Genomic DNA, 16,267 nt, shown 5'->3' on the forward strand with positions numbered 1-16,267 from the left:
TCAAAGTAGATTTATTATCTATGGCAGTGGTCCCCAACCACCAGGCCGCAAGGAAATGATATGATTTGGCGATATGAACCGATATGAGTCAGCTGCACCTTTCCTCATTCCCTATCACGCCCACTGTTGAACTTGAACGCACGTGAGGTCCACAAGAATATTGTGAATATTAAACCGGTTCGCGGTGCGCAAAAGGTTGGGGACCCCTGATCTATGGGAGGTGTGTAAGGCGCACAGCCAGGACCACTTGCCTGGAAGTGCAGTGTCGATGCCATGGCACCACCAGCTGGCATATCAAAGCACATACATATCAACATATACAACATGGAGAATCGTCATCCTGTGGGCACTCACAGTAAATACAAGAAACGCAATAGAATCAATGAAAGACCACACCCAACTGGATGGACAACGACCAATCTGCAAAAAAAACAAACTCCTGCAAATACAAAAAAAGGAAAAAAAATCATAATAATAAATAAGCAATAAATATCAAGAACGTTAGGTGAAGAGTCCTTAAGAGTGAGTCCAGTGGGAACAGTTCAGTGATGGAGCAAGTGATGTTGAGTGGAGTTATCCCCCTCTGGCGCAACAGCCTGATGACTGCAGGGTAATAACTGTTCCTGAACCTGGTGGTGTGGGACCTGAGGCTCATTGTGGTGAGTGAAGTTATCCACACCGGTTCAGGAGCCTGATGGTTGTGGGGTAATAACTGTTCCTGAACCTGGTGGTGTGGGACCTGAGGCTCATTGTGGTGAGTGAAGTTATCCACACCGGTTCAGGAGCCTGATGATTGAGGGGTAATAACTGTTCCTGAACCTGGTGGTGTGTCTGGGAACTGTCAAGACCGGCTCCTCTTTGAACCCTGAACTGTTTGAAGTGATAGACAGGCGATAACCCAGCAGGGAGATAAAAAGGGACAGGTTCGCTAAGGCAAAACACACACGACACCACGAGGTAACAAGACCCTGGAAGCGGTGCGCCTCCCACAAGTCGGTGGGAGTTTTGCAGGGCTGGTCACGGGACCAAGCCATAGACGCACAGGGTGGAAGGGTACGATCGGCGGGAACCTGGTGTGTGTCCGCCCTTGCCTGGGTGCCAGGTTCACTGCAGAGAAACGATCATATCTGAAAACGGAGGGGTCACAGTCAGTGACCTCAGAAGACATCACAAAGGGCTCGCCCGAAAGCTGACTGCGAAGAATATCGAAGGTCTGTGTGGAAGCCGTTTGAATATTCATTCACTTTTGCTCTCCCTCTCCTTCCCCCCCCTGTCCACAGCCACGGCAGTGATTACTGTGAACTGAACTGAACTCAATTGAACTGAACTTTGCGTCACTTTGAAACTGCTCATTTATTCCTAGACGACGATAGAGCTTGATTGATCCTGTTATCCTAATTCTGTGTACATGTGTGTTTATCATTGCTGAACTGTTGCATTTATTGTCCTTTTGATTAGGGTACTGTATTGCTTATTTCTTTAATAAAACTTTCTTAGTTCCAGTAATCCAGACTCCAACTGAGTGATCCATTTCTGCTGGTTTGGCAACCCAGTTACAGGGTACGTAACATTGTAAACACAAGAGATTCTGCAGATAAAGGAAACCCTGAGCAGCACAAACAAAATTAACACTGTGGGCATCCTATGCTGGTGCTGGAATATGTGGCAATACTTATGGGCTGAACCCAACACATCCCTAGGTAATGCTCGTTGTTAATGCATAGGCCACATTTCAATGTACGTGTGTTACATAAATGAATCAGAATTTGCTGGAGGAACTCAGTTAGTCAGGCAGTATCTATGGAGAGGAATAAACAGTTGATGTTTCAGGCCAAGACCCTTCATGAGGATTGGAAATGAAGGGGGAAGGAGACAGAATAAGACTGTGGCAGGAAGGAGGAGGAGTACAAGCTGGCAGGTTATTAGTGAGACCAGGTTAGGGGAAAGGTGGTGAGTGGGGGAGTGTGACTGACGTGAGAAGCTGGGAGGGTTAGATGGAAGAGGTAAAGTGCTGGAGAGGGCAGTGGACCATGGAAGAAAGGGAAAGAGGAGGGGATCCAGAACGAGGTGATGGGCAGGGGAGAAGAGAAGGGTGGGAAGGTAACCATAATAGGAAATGAAAAACGAGAGGAAGGGAGGGGGTTGAAATTATCTGAAGGTAGATAAATCGATATCCATGCCATGAGATCGGAGGCTACCCTGGAGTATGAGGATTGTTCTTCGAACCGAAGAGCAGCCTCATTATGTCAATAGAGGAAGCAGTGGAGCAACTGTCAGAATTGGAATTGGTAGTTGAAATGAAATGAGTAACCATTTGGAGATCCTGCCTTTTGCTGCAGACAGAGCAAAGGTGTTCGACAAAGCATCCCCCCCCCCCCCGCCCCAGTCTGTGTCAGGTCTCACTAATTTAGGAGTCTGCACTGGGAACACCGGATACAATAGATGCCCCCGAAAGACTTGCAGGTGAATTGTCGCCTCACCTGGAAGAACTGTCTGGAGCCCTGAATGGTGATCAGAGAACCAGTTAGTTTTTCATAACAATGAATTAGAATCAGGTTTGCAACTTTTTCTTATCCTGTGCAGTGGCTCCTCCATACCAGTTAAAATGCTCTCAACAGTACATCTGCACAAGTTTGCATTCCAAGTCTCCTCAAACTCCTAATGAAATATAGGCGCTGTCGTGCCCACTTTGTAATTGCCGAGGATAGAATTCAAAGATATTGACACCCAGGAACGTGAAGCTGCTCACCCTCTCCACTGCTGATCCCTCAGCGGGGCTGGAGTATGTCCCCTCAATTTCCCCTTCCTGAAGTCACAATTCCTTGGTCTTGGCCCTGGTCCAAAGTGCTAGTTTCATTGCCCGGACTCTCAATAACGGCATTACAATTCCACGTTTTGTATTCCCCAGTGCTCACTGTGGGATCTGAACTGGCTCCCCTGGATTCTTGGCCCAAGCCGCTTGATTACCGATTCAATACCAACAACTGTGCTAGAGCCGGTGAAAAACTCAATTGGGACCAATGCAAGACTAAATTAATGTCTGCCTGATAGAATTAAATCAGACGGAATTAATGGATTCTCTAAAGCCCATTCACATTTGATACATGGGTACTTGAAGTGAGGAATTTAGACAACAGTCAATAAGAGAAAGAAACCAGAATTATTTGCCCCACCCCTTTCCTTCTCCTGCCAATTTACACCTCACATCTGGCAACATTTACATCCCCTCAATGCAAATCAATGTGACCGAAGTAGATAATGACAAGAGGAACTTTGCCTTTTGTAAGACTGCTGTGTGCAGATGCCCAGAAATGGAATAGACTTCAGCAAGTGGTAGATACAGCTCAGTCCATCACAGGAAAAGCTCTCCCCACCATTGAGCACCTTGACATGAAGCATTGTCGCGAGAAAGCAGCGTCCATCATCAAGGACCCACATCCATCCAGGCCAAGCTCCCTTCTCACTGCTGCCATCGGGAAGGAGGTACTTGGATGGTATATTTTACATATATTTATGTATTTTATGTACAGTGCTGTGCAAAACTCTTAGGCACTGCAGATATATCACAAGACAAGACAAAGGAGTAGAAGTGGGCCATTCAGCCCATCGAGTCTGCACATATATCGATGTACCCAAGACCTTTGCACAGTGCTGTACAGGAGCCTCAGGTCCCACACCACCAGGTTCAGGAACGGTTATTACCCCACAACCATCAAGCTCCTGAACCAGTATGGATAACTTCACTCACCACAATGAGCCTCAGGTCCCACACCACCAGGTTCAGGAACAGTTATTACCCCTCAACCATCAGGCTCTGGAACCGGTGTGGATAACTTCACTCACCACAATGAGCCTCAGGTCCCACACCACCAGGTTCAGGAACAGTTATTACCCCTCAACCATCAGGCTCCGGAACAAACGTGGACAACTCTGAACCTATTCCAAAACCTAAAAGACACACTTGCATGGAGTCCACAACAGAGTAAATCACAGTAAACCCTGAGGAAACAATCCAGAGCTGGAGTCCCCAAGGGAATCCTATGCTGACTGGCGACTCCTGCAATGCTGCTGGTGCCAAACTACATCGGTCTCTGCCATACCTTTGGGGTCATCAGATAAGTGAAGAGGGGGAGCTACATTGGCAACAGCTCGCTCTCCACGTTGTACTGGATAGGCTTGCGTACCTAGACTGTTAGGATGAAACACCCTTGGAGGGCCTCCTCTTCCTCTTAATATTATTTGACTTTTTGCATTTGCAGTTTGTCTTCTTTTGCACATTGGTTGTTTGTCAGGCTTTCTTTGTGTGCAGCATTTCATTGAATCTACTGCATTGCTTTTTTTCTACTGTGACTGCTTATAAGGAAATCTCAGGCTAGTGTACTTACTTAGATAATAAATTTCCTTTCTACTTTGCTACATTTATAACAGTGGTCACACATCATGTAGTATTCAAAAGAAAAGAGAGTCTTGTATTGCAAGACCATACGGTATAGGAGCAGAATTAGGCCATTTGGCCCATCGTGTCTGTTCTGCCATTTCATCATGGCTGATCCACTTTCCCTCTCAGCCCCAATCTCCTGCCTTCTCCCCATATCCCTTGCCCTGATTAATCAAGAATCCATCAACCTCTGCCTTAAATATACCCAATGACTTGGCCTCCACAGCCGCCTGTGACAATGAATTCCACACATTCACCACTCCCTGGCTAAAGTAATTTTATTGCCTTTTAGCGTGCCCCTTACAAGAGGGAAGGAGGAATGGTTACGGGAAAAGGGAAGCTTATTGAAAACAATGCAGGTCGATCAATGTAGTCGGTCCAATGGACCAACAATTTTACAAATGTTATCCTTTACAAATCCCTCTATGGTCTTGGACCATAATATATAGAAGCAGAATTAGGCCATTTGGCTCATCGAGTCTGCTCTAACATCATGGCTGATTTATTATCCCTCTCAACCCCACCCTCCTGCCTTCTCCACGCAACCTCTGGCACCCTGACTGATCAAAAACCCATCACCCTGTACTTTAAATATACCCAATGACTTGGCCTCCACGGCTGCCTGTAGCAATGAATTCCACAGATTCACCACCTTTGCCTTGTCCCTCCCCACCTCTGTAATCACTCTGGTCAATGCTATGGGATTTTTGCAATCCGCCAATTCTGGGTCCCTAATCATCTCCCAAAACTCCGCCATGGATGGTCACAAGAACGGAGGTGAAAGGAGGAGGGTTGACCATGGGGCGAGCAACCCCATCCCATAAAACCTAGTGCTAAAGAAACACCAACAGAAGCTCCAGAAACCTCATCCATGGATCTCCAATCAGCTACACCTTGGACAGTGGACTGGCGAGCTGCTGTAGGCGCCCTATGCCCCAGCAGGGGTGATGGGCTTAAGAAGAATCGTTATCCCCAAATTTAGTTATTCCATTACAGTTGGCTATGCTATCACTGCCTGGATCACAATTTGTGGAATTCCTTCCCTAAAGCTCTCCACCTCTCTGCCTATTTTAAACTGAGTCCCGTTGTTCACAAGACTGCTGGAGGTCCGGCAGCCTGTCCTGGGGTTGTGTGTGGGGGTGGGAGGGAGGAAAGGAAAGGGCTTATATTTTTGCTGTTGTTGTTTTGTTGCTTTTTGAGTTCTGTGTTGTTCTGCTGAAGACAGTGGACGTGCTATGTTGATATTGGAATGTGTGGCAACAATTGTGGGCTGCTGCCAGCACATCTTTAACACAAACAACACATTTCACTGCATGTTTCATGTGCATATGATAAATAAATGAATCAGAATGTGAAAATGTACTTTTAATCAGGCTTAAATTTTGTCTGACAATGCTGCCCCTACAGGACATTTTCCCCAGGGAAAAGTATAGTGGTTAGTCTAACACTATTACAGTCCCAACAACCCAGGTTTATCTTCCATTGCTGTCTGTAAGGAGTTTATACGTTCTCCCCATAACTGTGTAGGTTTCCTCCGGGTGCTCCTGCTTCCGCCCACATTTCAAAGGTTTCCAGGCTTCCAAGGATTAATAAATTATGCTAGGTTGGTGCCAGAATCATGGTGAAACTTGTGGGCTACCTCCAGCATATTCCCGTACTGTGTTGGTTGTTAACACAGACGACACATTTCACTGTATGTTTCAACATACATATGTCAAATAAAAAACTAGTCTTTAACTGCTGGAGTCAGTTATCAAGGATGTGATAACAGCACATTTGGAAAGCGGTGAAATGATCGGACAAAGTCAGCATGGATTTGTGAAAGGAAAATCATGTCTGACGAATCTCATAGAATTTTTTGAGGATGTAACTAGTAGAGTGGATAGGGGAGAACCAGTGGATGTGGTATATTTGGATTTTCAAAAGGCTTTTGACAAGGTCCCACACAGGAGATTAGTGTGCAAACTTAAAGCACACGGTATTGGGGGTAAGGTATTGGTGTGGGTGGAGAATTGGTTAGCAGACAGGAAGCAAAGAGTGGGAATAAACGGGACCTTTTCAGAATGGCAGGCGGTGACTAGTGGGGTACCGCAAGGCTCAGTGCTGGGACCCCAGTTGTTTACAATATATATTAATGACTTGGATGAGGGAATTAAATGCAGCATCTCCAAGTTTGCGGATGACACGAAGCTGGGTGGCAGTGTTAGCAGTGAGGAGGATGCTAAGAGGATGCAGGGTGACTTGGATAGGTTGGGAGAGTGGGCAAACTCATGGCAGATGCAATTTAATGTGGATAAATGTGAAGTTATCCACTTTGGTGGCAAAAATAGGAAAACAGATTATTATCTGAATGGTGGCCGATTAGGAAAAGGGGAGGAGCAACGAGACCTGGGTGTCATTATACACCAGTCATTGAAAGTGGGCATGCAGGTACAGCAGGCGGTGAAAAAGGCGAACGGTATGCTGGCATTTATAGCGAGAGGATTCGAGTACAGGAGCAGGGAGGTACTACTGCAGTTGTACAAGGCCTTGGTGCGACCACACCTGGAGTATTGTGTGCAGTTTTGGTCCCCTAATCTGAGGAAAGACATCTTTGCCATAGAGGGAGTACAAAGAAGGTTCACCAGATTGATTCCTGGGATGGCAGGTCTTTCATATGAAGAAAGACTGGATGAACTGGGCTTGTACTCGTTGGAATTTAGAAGATTGAGGGGGGATCTGATTGAAACGTATAAGATCCTAAAGGGATTGGACAGGCTAGATGCAGGAAGATTGTTCCCGATGTTGGGGAGGTCTAGAACGAGGGGTCACAGTTTGAGGATAGAGGGGAAGCCTTTTAGGACCGAGATGAGGAAAAACTTCTTCACACAGAGAGTGGTGAATCTGTGGAATTCTCTGCCACAGGAAACTGTTGAGGCCAGTTCATTGGCTATATTTAAGAGGGAGTTAGATATGGCCCTTGTGGCTACGGGGGTCAGGGGGTATGGAGGGAAGGCTGGGGCAGGGTTCTGAGTTGGATGATCAGCCATGATCATAATAAATGGCGGTGCAGGCTCGAAGGGCCGAATGGCCTACTCCTGCACCTATTTTCTATGTTTCTATGTTTCTAAAAGATCTTTTAATATCAGAGAATGCATCCAGTACACAACCTGAAATTCTTACTCTTCAGACACCCACCCCAAAGAATGGATTACAGTAAAACGTTAGAGCCCCAAAGCCCCCTCTTCCCCCTCCCAAGCTAATGCAGCAGCAAATCATCAGCCCTCTCCCCACTTATCCAGCAGGAAGCAACAGTACACATCACCAACCGAGCAGGCAATAGCAAAGCCCCTAAAGAGAGACCATGATCTGCAGTCCAACAAAAACTATTGCTCACCCTACAATTCCACATGGCACAGGCTCTCTCTTTCACCAACAATGGACAGAGAGATGTCACCTTTTCACAGTGAGAGGGGAGACCAACAAAGTAAAACAGCTCACCGACTACAATTTTACAGTCTGCCGCATTGCTTTTATTCTGAGTTTTCCCGACTCGAGATTCGACAGCAAACACTCCCCCACCGCAGAGAGAAAGTGGGTTTTAAGAGTGACTTGAGGGACAACCTGTTCATAGAGGGCAATGTGTGAATGGAACAAGTTGCCAGAGGAATTACGAGCGGTGGGTATAGTTACAACATTTGGACAGCTACACGGACAGGAAAGGTTTAAAGGGATACAGATCAAATGCAGGCAAGTATTGAGTTAGGCAACTTGGAGCAGTTACTGTGAAGGGTCTGTCTTCGTGCTGCATGCCATTAGAGTTGCTACACAAATACGAATTGCTATGGTCAGCTGGATGATTAAGCTTTCTGCTGTGCCTTGCTGACAGGTCAATTGATCTAATTTAATCGTTTCAAGAACTTATTCTGAAACCTAATTAAGTCCACGGCTTGCTTGTGTGTCTCTATCTTTCCCTTAGGCATCACTGGAGATCTTGTTTCAACTCTAGAAGCTCTGAAAGCCACTGTTGATTAAAGACTAAATATTAGCTTTATTTGTCACACAGCGAAATGTGTCATCTCAATTCAATTCAAGTTTAATTGCCATTCAACCATACATGAATACAGCTAAACGAAGAATTACTCCAGGATCAAGGTGCAAAACACAGTACTAACAGTCACACACAGCACAAAGCACACGCAAGGTAGCAAGCATAAATGGTATCACAATCACTCTAAAAAGAGAGACCAAAACACTCAATCTACATCTGCTGCCAACCACAACAGAGCTTGTCTCCTGCCAAGGAAACACTGGGGGAGGGGCACAGCACCAACTTCATCGTGGACGCCGCACCACACCAACCCTGGTGGACTGCACCAGCTTCAACGCCTCCCTCCTGGCAGCTGCATTAAAGCGACACCAAGGGGAAATCCACAAGGTCAGAGTGAGAATATTACACTTCCTTAGGACATGGTTGGTGCTGAAAAGCATCATGCTAACCACGAAGCTACCTCCTCATTCTTCGAGACTCCAGCAAGTACAAGCCCAGGGCCATCAGACACTCCTCAAACGTTAACCCTTTAATTCCCAGAATCATTCTTGTGAACCTTCTCTGGACGCTCTCCAATGCCAGCACATCTTTTCTTAGGTAAGGGGCCCAAAACTGTTCAAGCTAAAGAAATTCTTCCTCATTTCTACTCAAAATAGAAGCCCCTCTGTTTTGAGGTTATGCCCTCTGGTCCTAGACTCTTCCTCTATAGGAAACATCCTCTCCACATGATTACCCCTCATTCTCCTAAATGCCAGTGAGTACAGGACCAGAGCCATCAAACACTCCTCATACAATGTCTTTTAATCCCAAAGCATTTCTGTGAACCTCCTTTGAACCCTCTCCAATGTCAGCACATCCTTTCTTAGATAATGAGTCCAAAACTGCTCACAATATTCCATGTGAGGCCTCACCAGTGCCGTATACAGCCTCAGCATTACATCCTTGCCTTCACATTCCAGTGCACTCGAAATATATGGCAACACTGCGTCTGTCTTCCTTACCATCAACTCAACTAGCAAGTTAACCTTTAGGAAATCCTGCGCAAGGACTCCCAAGTCCCTTTGCACCCCTGAATTTTGAACTTGTTCCCATTTAGAAAATTTTCTGTACTCATGTCCGTTTGCTCCTTTTCAAGGTGGTTGGGGTCCTTTTGGAGTCCATGAACTACAGCTGTGTTTAAGCTACAGTCTTCACGGATGGTGGGTCCTAACTCTTTGGAACTTGCCAAGCGGCTTGTGTTGCAGGATCTCCAGGAGCAGCTTGGAAGATGTGCACCTTCAGGGTGCGGCCCTGAGGACAACCCGATTCCTCACCAATGTCGCTGACTGCCGCGTTGTGGGAGATGGAAACATCAAGACAGCGGGAGCAGTTGGTTGGAGGCCTTGGCCAGCTATATATCTCTCTCTCTCTCCCTCCCCCCTCCTCCTCCTCCCCCCCCCATGATGACTCTCGAGTCAGGGGAACTTGAAATAAGTGACACTGCAGACTATAACATTGAAACATTGAAACAGTGAGCTGCTGGCCTCCCCTCTTCCTGTTGAAGGAGTGATTCTCTCTTCCCCCCTCGTTAGTGAGAGAGGGCCTGCTGGGATGAACTATAGTTTTTAATGGACTTTGGGGCTTACTATTGCTTGCATGGCGGGTGGTGGAGGGAGCTGATGCTTCTTACTGGATTAAGTGGGGGGAGCGAGGGGTTGAAGCTTTTGCTGCAGCTTGTGCGCGGGAGGGGGAGGATTTGGGGTTCTAACGTTTTTCTGTCAGTCATTCTTTGGGGTTTTTCTCTCTGTTTTGTGAATGTCTGTGAAGAGTAAAAACTTCAGGTTGTATACAATTCTCTGCCATTAAATTGAACCAAAGAATGCCTTTATTCCTTCTCCTGTATACCTCTAATCTATGGACTGCCACCAGCAAGTGTCACATGGTGTCAGGGAGAGAAAGAACAACGCTGTTGATCAGATAATATGCACTTCAGACACTCGGCTGCAATGTAATTAGGTTCACGCCTTGCCTGTATGTGATTATTGACGGAACCTCCAGGGAGTCGGAATGAAAGGGAAATGACATGAATTAAAGTTACATTAAACAGCTGGAGACTAATTGCTTCATTTGTTTAGCAAGGGCAGAGTATGTTTTTTTTTAATTATTCAGCCTTCGAAGACAACATCCCTTGTTGTCTAAAGGGGAGAAATAACCTTGGATTGGTATAATTGGAAAATTGGGACATAACATAATGAGGCTGTTTCAACTTCAAAAGCAAATATTATCTTCATTTGTATAGACTTTTGTTACTGGTACATCACATCTGAAGGCAATGAAACAGAGTGCCTGACATGTAGGCAAACATAATGAACCAACCATCACTTATTTTAATTATTTATTAAGATACAGTGCTGAACAAGCCCTTCGAGCCGTGTCACCCAGCAATCCCCAATTAAACCGTAGTCTAAACACAGGACAGTTTACAATGACCAATTAACCTACTAACCAGTATGTCTTTGAACTGAGAGAGGAAACCCACAAGTTCAATGGGAGACCATCAAACTCCTTACAGACAGCAGCAGGAATTGCACCTGGGGTTGATAAAGTTTAAGGACGTTGGGGAAGTAAGACATGATTCTTGGACTCTTGTAAATAAAGGGTTAAAAAAACTTAAGTGCCACCCTATGTGTGTTAGTGAACAAATTCTGTTGCTTTCGCTGAAGAATATGCCCGCAGGTTGTTTAGATTTAACAGCTTGCTTGATTAGCAGCCTTTTTCAAGGTGACATGAGGGCTGGAATTACTCAGAGCTCACATAGGTCATGTTTTATTGTTCTGCTCCACTGACTTAAGTCTTTTCTTTGGAGAGGCTCAATGATAAAGACATCTGTCTGTAATTAAGTCAGGGGCCTCGCGAAAGGAATGACTGATACAGGGTGGACAATATATCTATTTGTAATTAAACTCTGATTTAGTGGACTCTCTTATCAAAGTAATTGGGTTTCGCTCTGACTGACTTAGCATACCATTGTAACTGAGTGTTCTTTGTCTGCTCATTCTATAAATTGTAGCATTTCTGTTCTTTAAATCAGAAGCTCATTGAGCCGCCAGAGAGAGAGATAAACTCTGTCCCTTTGATGTCCGGCTTCGAGCACCTTGCCAGCTGAACTGGGAACAATAAACTGGTGAAGAGGTTAAAGTTAATAACTGTGTGGTGTGATTATTGGTCTGGCAATCTTTTTTAAGTTTACAGGGTTGCTGGTGCTGTAAAGCCCTGAGCTAACTACTACACTACCATGCTGTCCCATTAGAAAAATACTAGCTTAAAGGACACTCGTTTGTTCATTATGTGCCATGTTTTATAACATGGGCGATGATGGTTCTACCATGATTGTTCTTGACAAATTTTTCTACAGAAGTGGTGTGCCATTGCCTTCTTTTGTAAAGTGACTTTAAAGATGGGTGTGCCTAGCCACTATCAATTCTCTTCGGAGATCATCTGCCTGGCATCAGTGGTCGCATAACCAGGACTTGTGGCATACACCAGCTACTCATATGGCCATCCAACACCTGCTCCCATAGCTTCATGTGACGCTGACTGGAGGGGGGGAGAACCGGGCCTAAGCAGCTGCTACACCTTGCCCAAGGAGGACCTACAACACTAGCGGAGGGAAGGAGTTCCTTGAATCTCCTTTGGTAGAGACGTATCTCCACCCCACCACTCAATAAAGGACACTAGCATTTCCATTGAAAACTGTTCCAGAGAGTCGTAAAATTAGTCAGCTCCATCATGGGCACTAGCCTCCGTAGTATCCAGGACATTTTTAAGAAGTGGTGCCTCAGGAAGGTAGCGTCCATCATTAAGGACCCTTATCACCCAGGACGTGCCCTCTTCGCTACCATCAGGAAGGAGGTACAGAAGTCTGAAGGCACATACTCAATGATTCAGGAACAGCTTCTTCCTGCAGAGCGAACAAATCTCATGACAAATGCCAGTGATATTAAACCTGATTCTGATACACTAAGATTGCCAATACTACCACTTAAGGCTGACTTATACTTGTGCGTCAACTCGACACCGTAGGTACGGCATCGCCGCGAACTCTACATGGATCCCCACACCGTAGCCCGACAGGCACCTCTCCCAAAATGTAACTATGCGTTGCAGCAACGCAGACCGCAACAACCGTGATTGGTCCGCCTGGTAGCGTCGCATTTCATCCTACGCTGCAATAGCTTCCCATTGAGTGACTGAAGGGCAGGGAAGGAACTCTGGCTGCAATGCTTTCCATAAAGCTTTACAGACCTCCGAAATTATGGAGGACACATTTCGCTTTTACGAAAAAAGGCGCTCGCTTTAAACTTGTTTACCCCGAGAAAGACTACCATGACCATGAAGCCTTGCATGGGCAGGTGTGTGCGCATGCGTGACGTGTGCGAATTGCAGAGCGACACATACACACCAACGCCCAAGTATAAATGCTCGCAATGGCTTAGGCCACTTGCGTAGGCTACGGTGTCGAGTTGATGCAGAAGTATAAATCAGCCTTCAGGCTGCTTATTTCATTATAATCACTAGATTTAGTTTCATTTGGGTTTTTTAAAATTATTACTAGACTGTTCATCTTTGCTGGTTACTTAAAACTTCATTATTTTGGAGCGCATCATACAGTGTCACCCTCCCCCCAGCCCCTTGCTTAGTGTCTGCTTGGTTTTGATTTGTTTCCAAGTAACCATTACACCAATTAATTAAACATCATTCCACCTGCTCTCAATCAAGTACAGTCAAGTTTACTGTCTGCTAACTACTAAGATAGGTAAGAAATTCAAGTTATTAGGCATTGGGCAGTTTTACCTGGCTCCATCATCAGCGACCCTCACACTTGGGACATGCTCCATTTTTGCTGCTGTCATCAGGAAGAAGGTACAGGAGTCTCAGGACTCGCACCACAGGTTCAGGAACAGTTATTACCACTCAACCCTTAGGCTCTTAAACCAAAGGGGATAACTTCACTCAACTTCACTTGCCCCATCATTGAAACGTTCCCACAACCAATGGACTCACTTTCAAGGACTCTTCATCTCATGTTCTCAATATTTCTAATTTATTTATTATCATTTCTTTATTTTCGTATTTGTATAGTTCGTTGTCTTCTGCACACTGGTTGAACGCCCTAATAGGATGGTCTTCCACTGATTCTGTTACAACTTCTGTTATGGTTATTATTCTATAGATTTATTGAGTATGCCCACAAGAAAATGAATCTCCGGCTGACACTTACTTTGAACTTGAACTATCTAAGTCTCTTAAATGCATCCACATCTACTATCACCCCCTGTGTAAGTCAAGTTTATCATCATTTAACTATATACATGTATATGGTCAAATGAGATATTTCTCCGGATCAGGATCTAAAGCACAGCGGTATACATTACAGACATGTAGCATACAATAACTTGGGAAGTAAGGACAAGAACATATGAAAAAGGAGCAGGAGTAGGCCATCCGGTCCATCGAGCCTGCCCCACCACTCAATAAGATCTCATGTTTACCAACATTGTATTCCATCTGCCAGACCCTTGCCCACTCACTTAACCTATCTATATCCATCTGCAGACTTTCCACATCCTCTCTACAATTTGCTTTTCCACTCAGTATAGTGTCATCAGCAAATTTTGCTACGCTACACTCAGTCCCCTCTTCCAAATCATCAATGTAAATGGTAAACAGCTGCAGGCCCAGCACCGACCCCTGCGGCACCCCACTCACCACTGACTGCCAACCAGAGAAACACCCATTTATACCAACTCTCTGCTTTCTATTGGTTAACCAATCCACTATCCATGCATCCGTATCTTATTTATAAGTCTCTTGTGCTGCACCTTATCGAACACCTTCTGGAAATCCAAGTCTACGACATCCACCTGTTCCCCTCTATCCACTGCACCCATTATGTCCTCACAGAACTCCAGTAAGTTGTCAAACAGGAGCTGACCTTTCTGAATCCATGCTGTGTCTGTCTAATGGAACCACTCCCTTCTAAATGTTTTGCTATTTCTTCCCTAATGACAGCTTCAAGCATTTTCCCGACTACAGATGTCAAGCTAACTGGCCTATAGTTGCCCGTCTTTTGCCTACATCCTTTTTTTAAAATGTGGTATTACATGTGCTATCTTCTAATCCGCAGGACCTGCCCAGAGTCTACAGAGCTTTGATAAATAATTACCAACGCGTCTACCATAACCTCCACCAGTTCCTTCAGCACCCTGGGATGCATTCCATCAGGACCAGGGGACTTATCTACCCTCAGGCCCTCTAGTTTGCTCATCACTATCTCTTTAGTGAACAGTGATTTTATCGAGGTCCTCACCTCCTATTTCGTCCATAACATCCTTCTTTGCCATATTAGACGTGTCCTCCACTGTGAAGACTGACACAAAATAGTTGTTCAATGCCTCACCCATTTCCTTATCACCCAATAACAATTTCCCCTTAACGTCTTCCAAGGGTCCTATGTTGACTTTAGCCACCCTCTTCCGCTTTATATATTTATAAAAACTTTTGCTATCTGTTTTTATCTTTTGTGCTAATTTACTTTCATACTCTATCAGATTGAGGATAGAGGGGAAGCCTTTTAGGACTGAGATTAGGAAAAACTTCTTCACACAGAGAGTGGTGAATCTGTGGAATTCTCTGCCACAGGAAACTGTTGAGGCCAGTTCATTGGCTATATTTAAGAGGGAGTTAGATATGGCCCTTGTGGCTACGGGGGTCAGGGGGTATGGAGGGAAGGCTGGGGCGGGGTTCTGAGTTGGATGATCAGCCGTGATCATAATAAATGGCGGTGCAGGCTCGAAGGGCCGAATGGCCTACTCCTGCACCTATTTTCTATGTTTCTATGTTTCTCTTTCCTTATTTCTTGTTTAGTTGTTCTCTTGCTTTTTAAAGTTTTTCCAATCCTCCAGTCTCCCACTACTCTTTGCGACTTTGTACGCGAGCTTTTAATTTGAAAATATACAAATGAATCACACATATATAAACAAAGTAAAGTGCATAAATTAAATACTGTCAGGTACAGAACAGTTTAACTGGTGATACTACAAATGCAATGCAGCAGGGAGTTCAGAAGCCTAATGACCTGAGGGAAGAAACTGTTTCCCACCCTGACCGTTCTTGTTTTTATGAATTGGAGTCTCCTGCCTGACGGTAGAAAATTAAAGAGGATATAAGATGGATGGGTGGATTCTTAAAAATACTGAAGGGCCCTGTGTACGCAGCGCTCCTGATAAATGCCCCCGATGGACGGTAGGGAAACCCCTATGATCTTCTCAGCCATTCTCACGGTCCTTTGTAGGGACTTCCGATCCAATGTCCAATGTATTGAATCCCAAAGAATTAAAACCCATTCCCACTTATTCTGATGGTGTAAACTGCCAAATGACTCCTCATTCAAATCAACCATTATCCAGTAATCAGTACTCAAAAAAATCTACTGACTGTCTCACTGTAAAGTTCAGTGCAAATTCATTTCTCAACCAGCAATGTTTTGACATCAGAAAGTTCATCTTACCTCTGTCTAATAATATCCAGCTCTTCGCCAATTTGCAAATGACCCTTGGGCTCAAAATCAAATTCTAGAAAACAGAAGGAAAAGATCAGAATGGAATTGTGAAATTGCAGGCCATTAAGGCTAAAGATTACCTTTATTTGTCACGTGTACATCGAAGCATGCTGTGAAATGCACTGTTTGTGTCAAAGCAAATCAGCAAGGATTGTGGTGTCATTTGCATCGAGAATGTGCTGCAGGTAAGCCGCAAAAG

General features: G+C 45.0%; 1 protein-coding gene across 2 annotated transcripts in view; it reads right to left on the reverse strand.

Moving 5' to 3' along the window:
• Positions 1-16,267, reverse strand: part of sars2 (seryl-tRNA synthetase 2, mitochondrial) — a 137,479-nt gene that overhangs the window by 97,903 nt on the left and 23,309 nt on the right. For both annotated transcript variants that reach the window (XM_063063495.1, XM_063063494.1), the window contains exon 6: positions 16,018-16,081. In XM_063063495.1, coding sequence (XP_062919565.1) covers positions 16,018-16,081 — 64 coding nt within the window. The remainder of the gene's footprint in view (positions 1-16,017; positions 16,082-16,267) is intronic.

Source organism: Mobula hypostoma, chromosome 12 (genome assembly GCF_963921235.1).
Source record: "Mobula hypostoma chromosome 12, sMobHyp1.1, whole genome shotgun sequence".
Lineage (NCBI taxonomy): Eukaryota > Metazoa > Chordata > Chondrichthyes > Myliobatiformes > Myliobatidae > Mobula > Mobula hypostoma.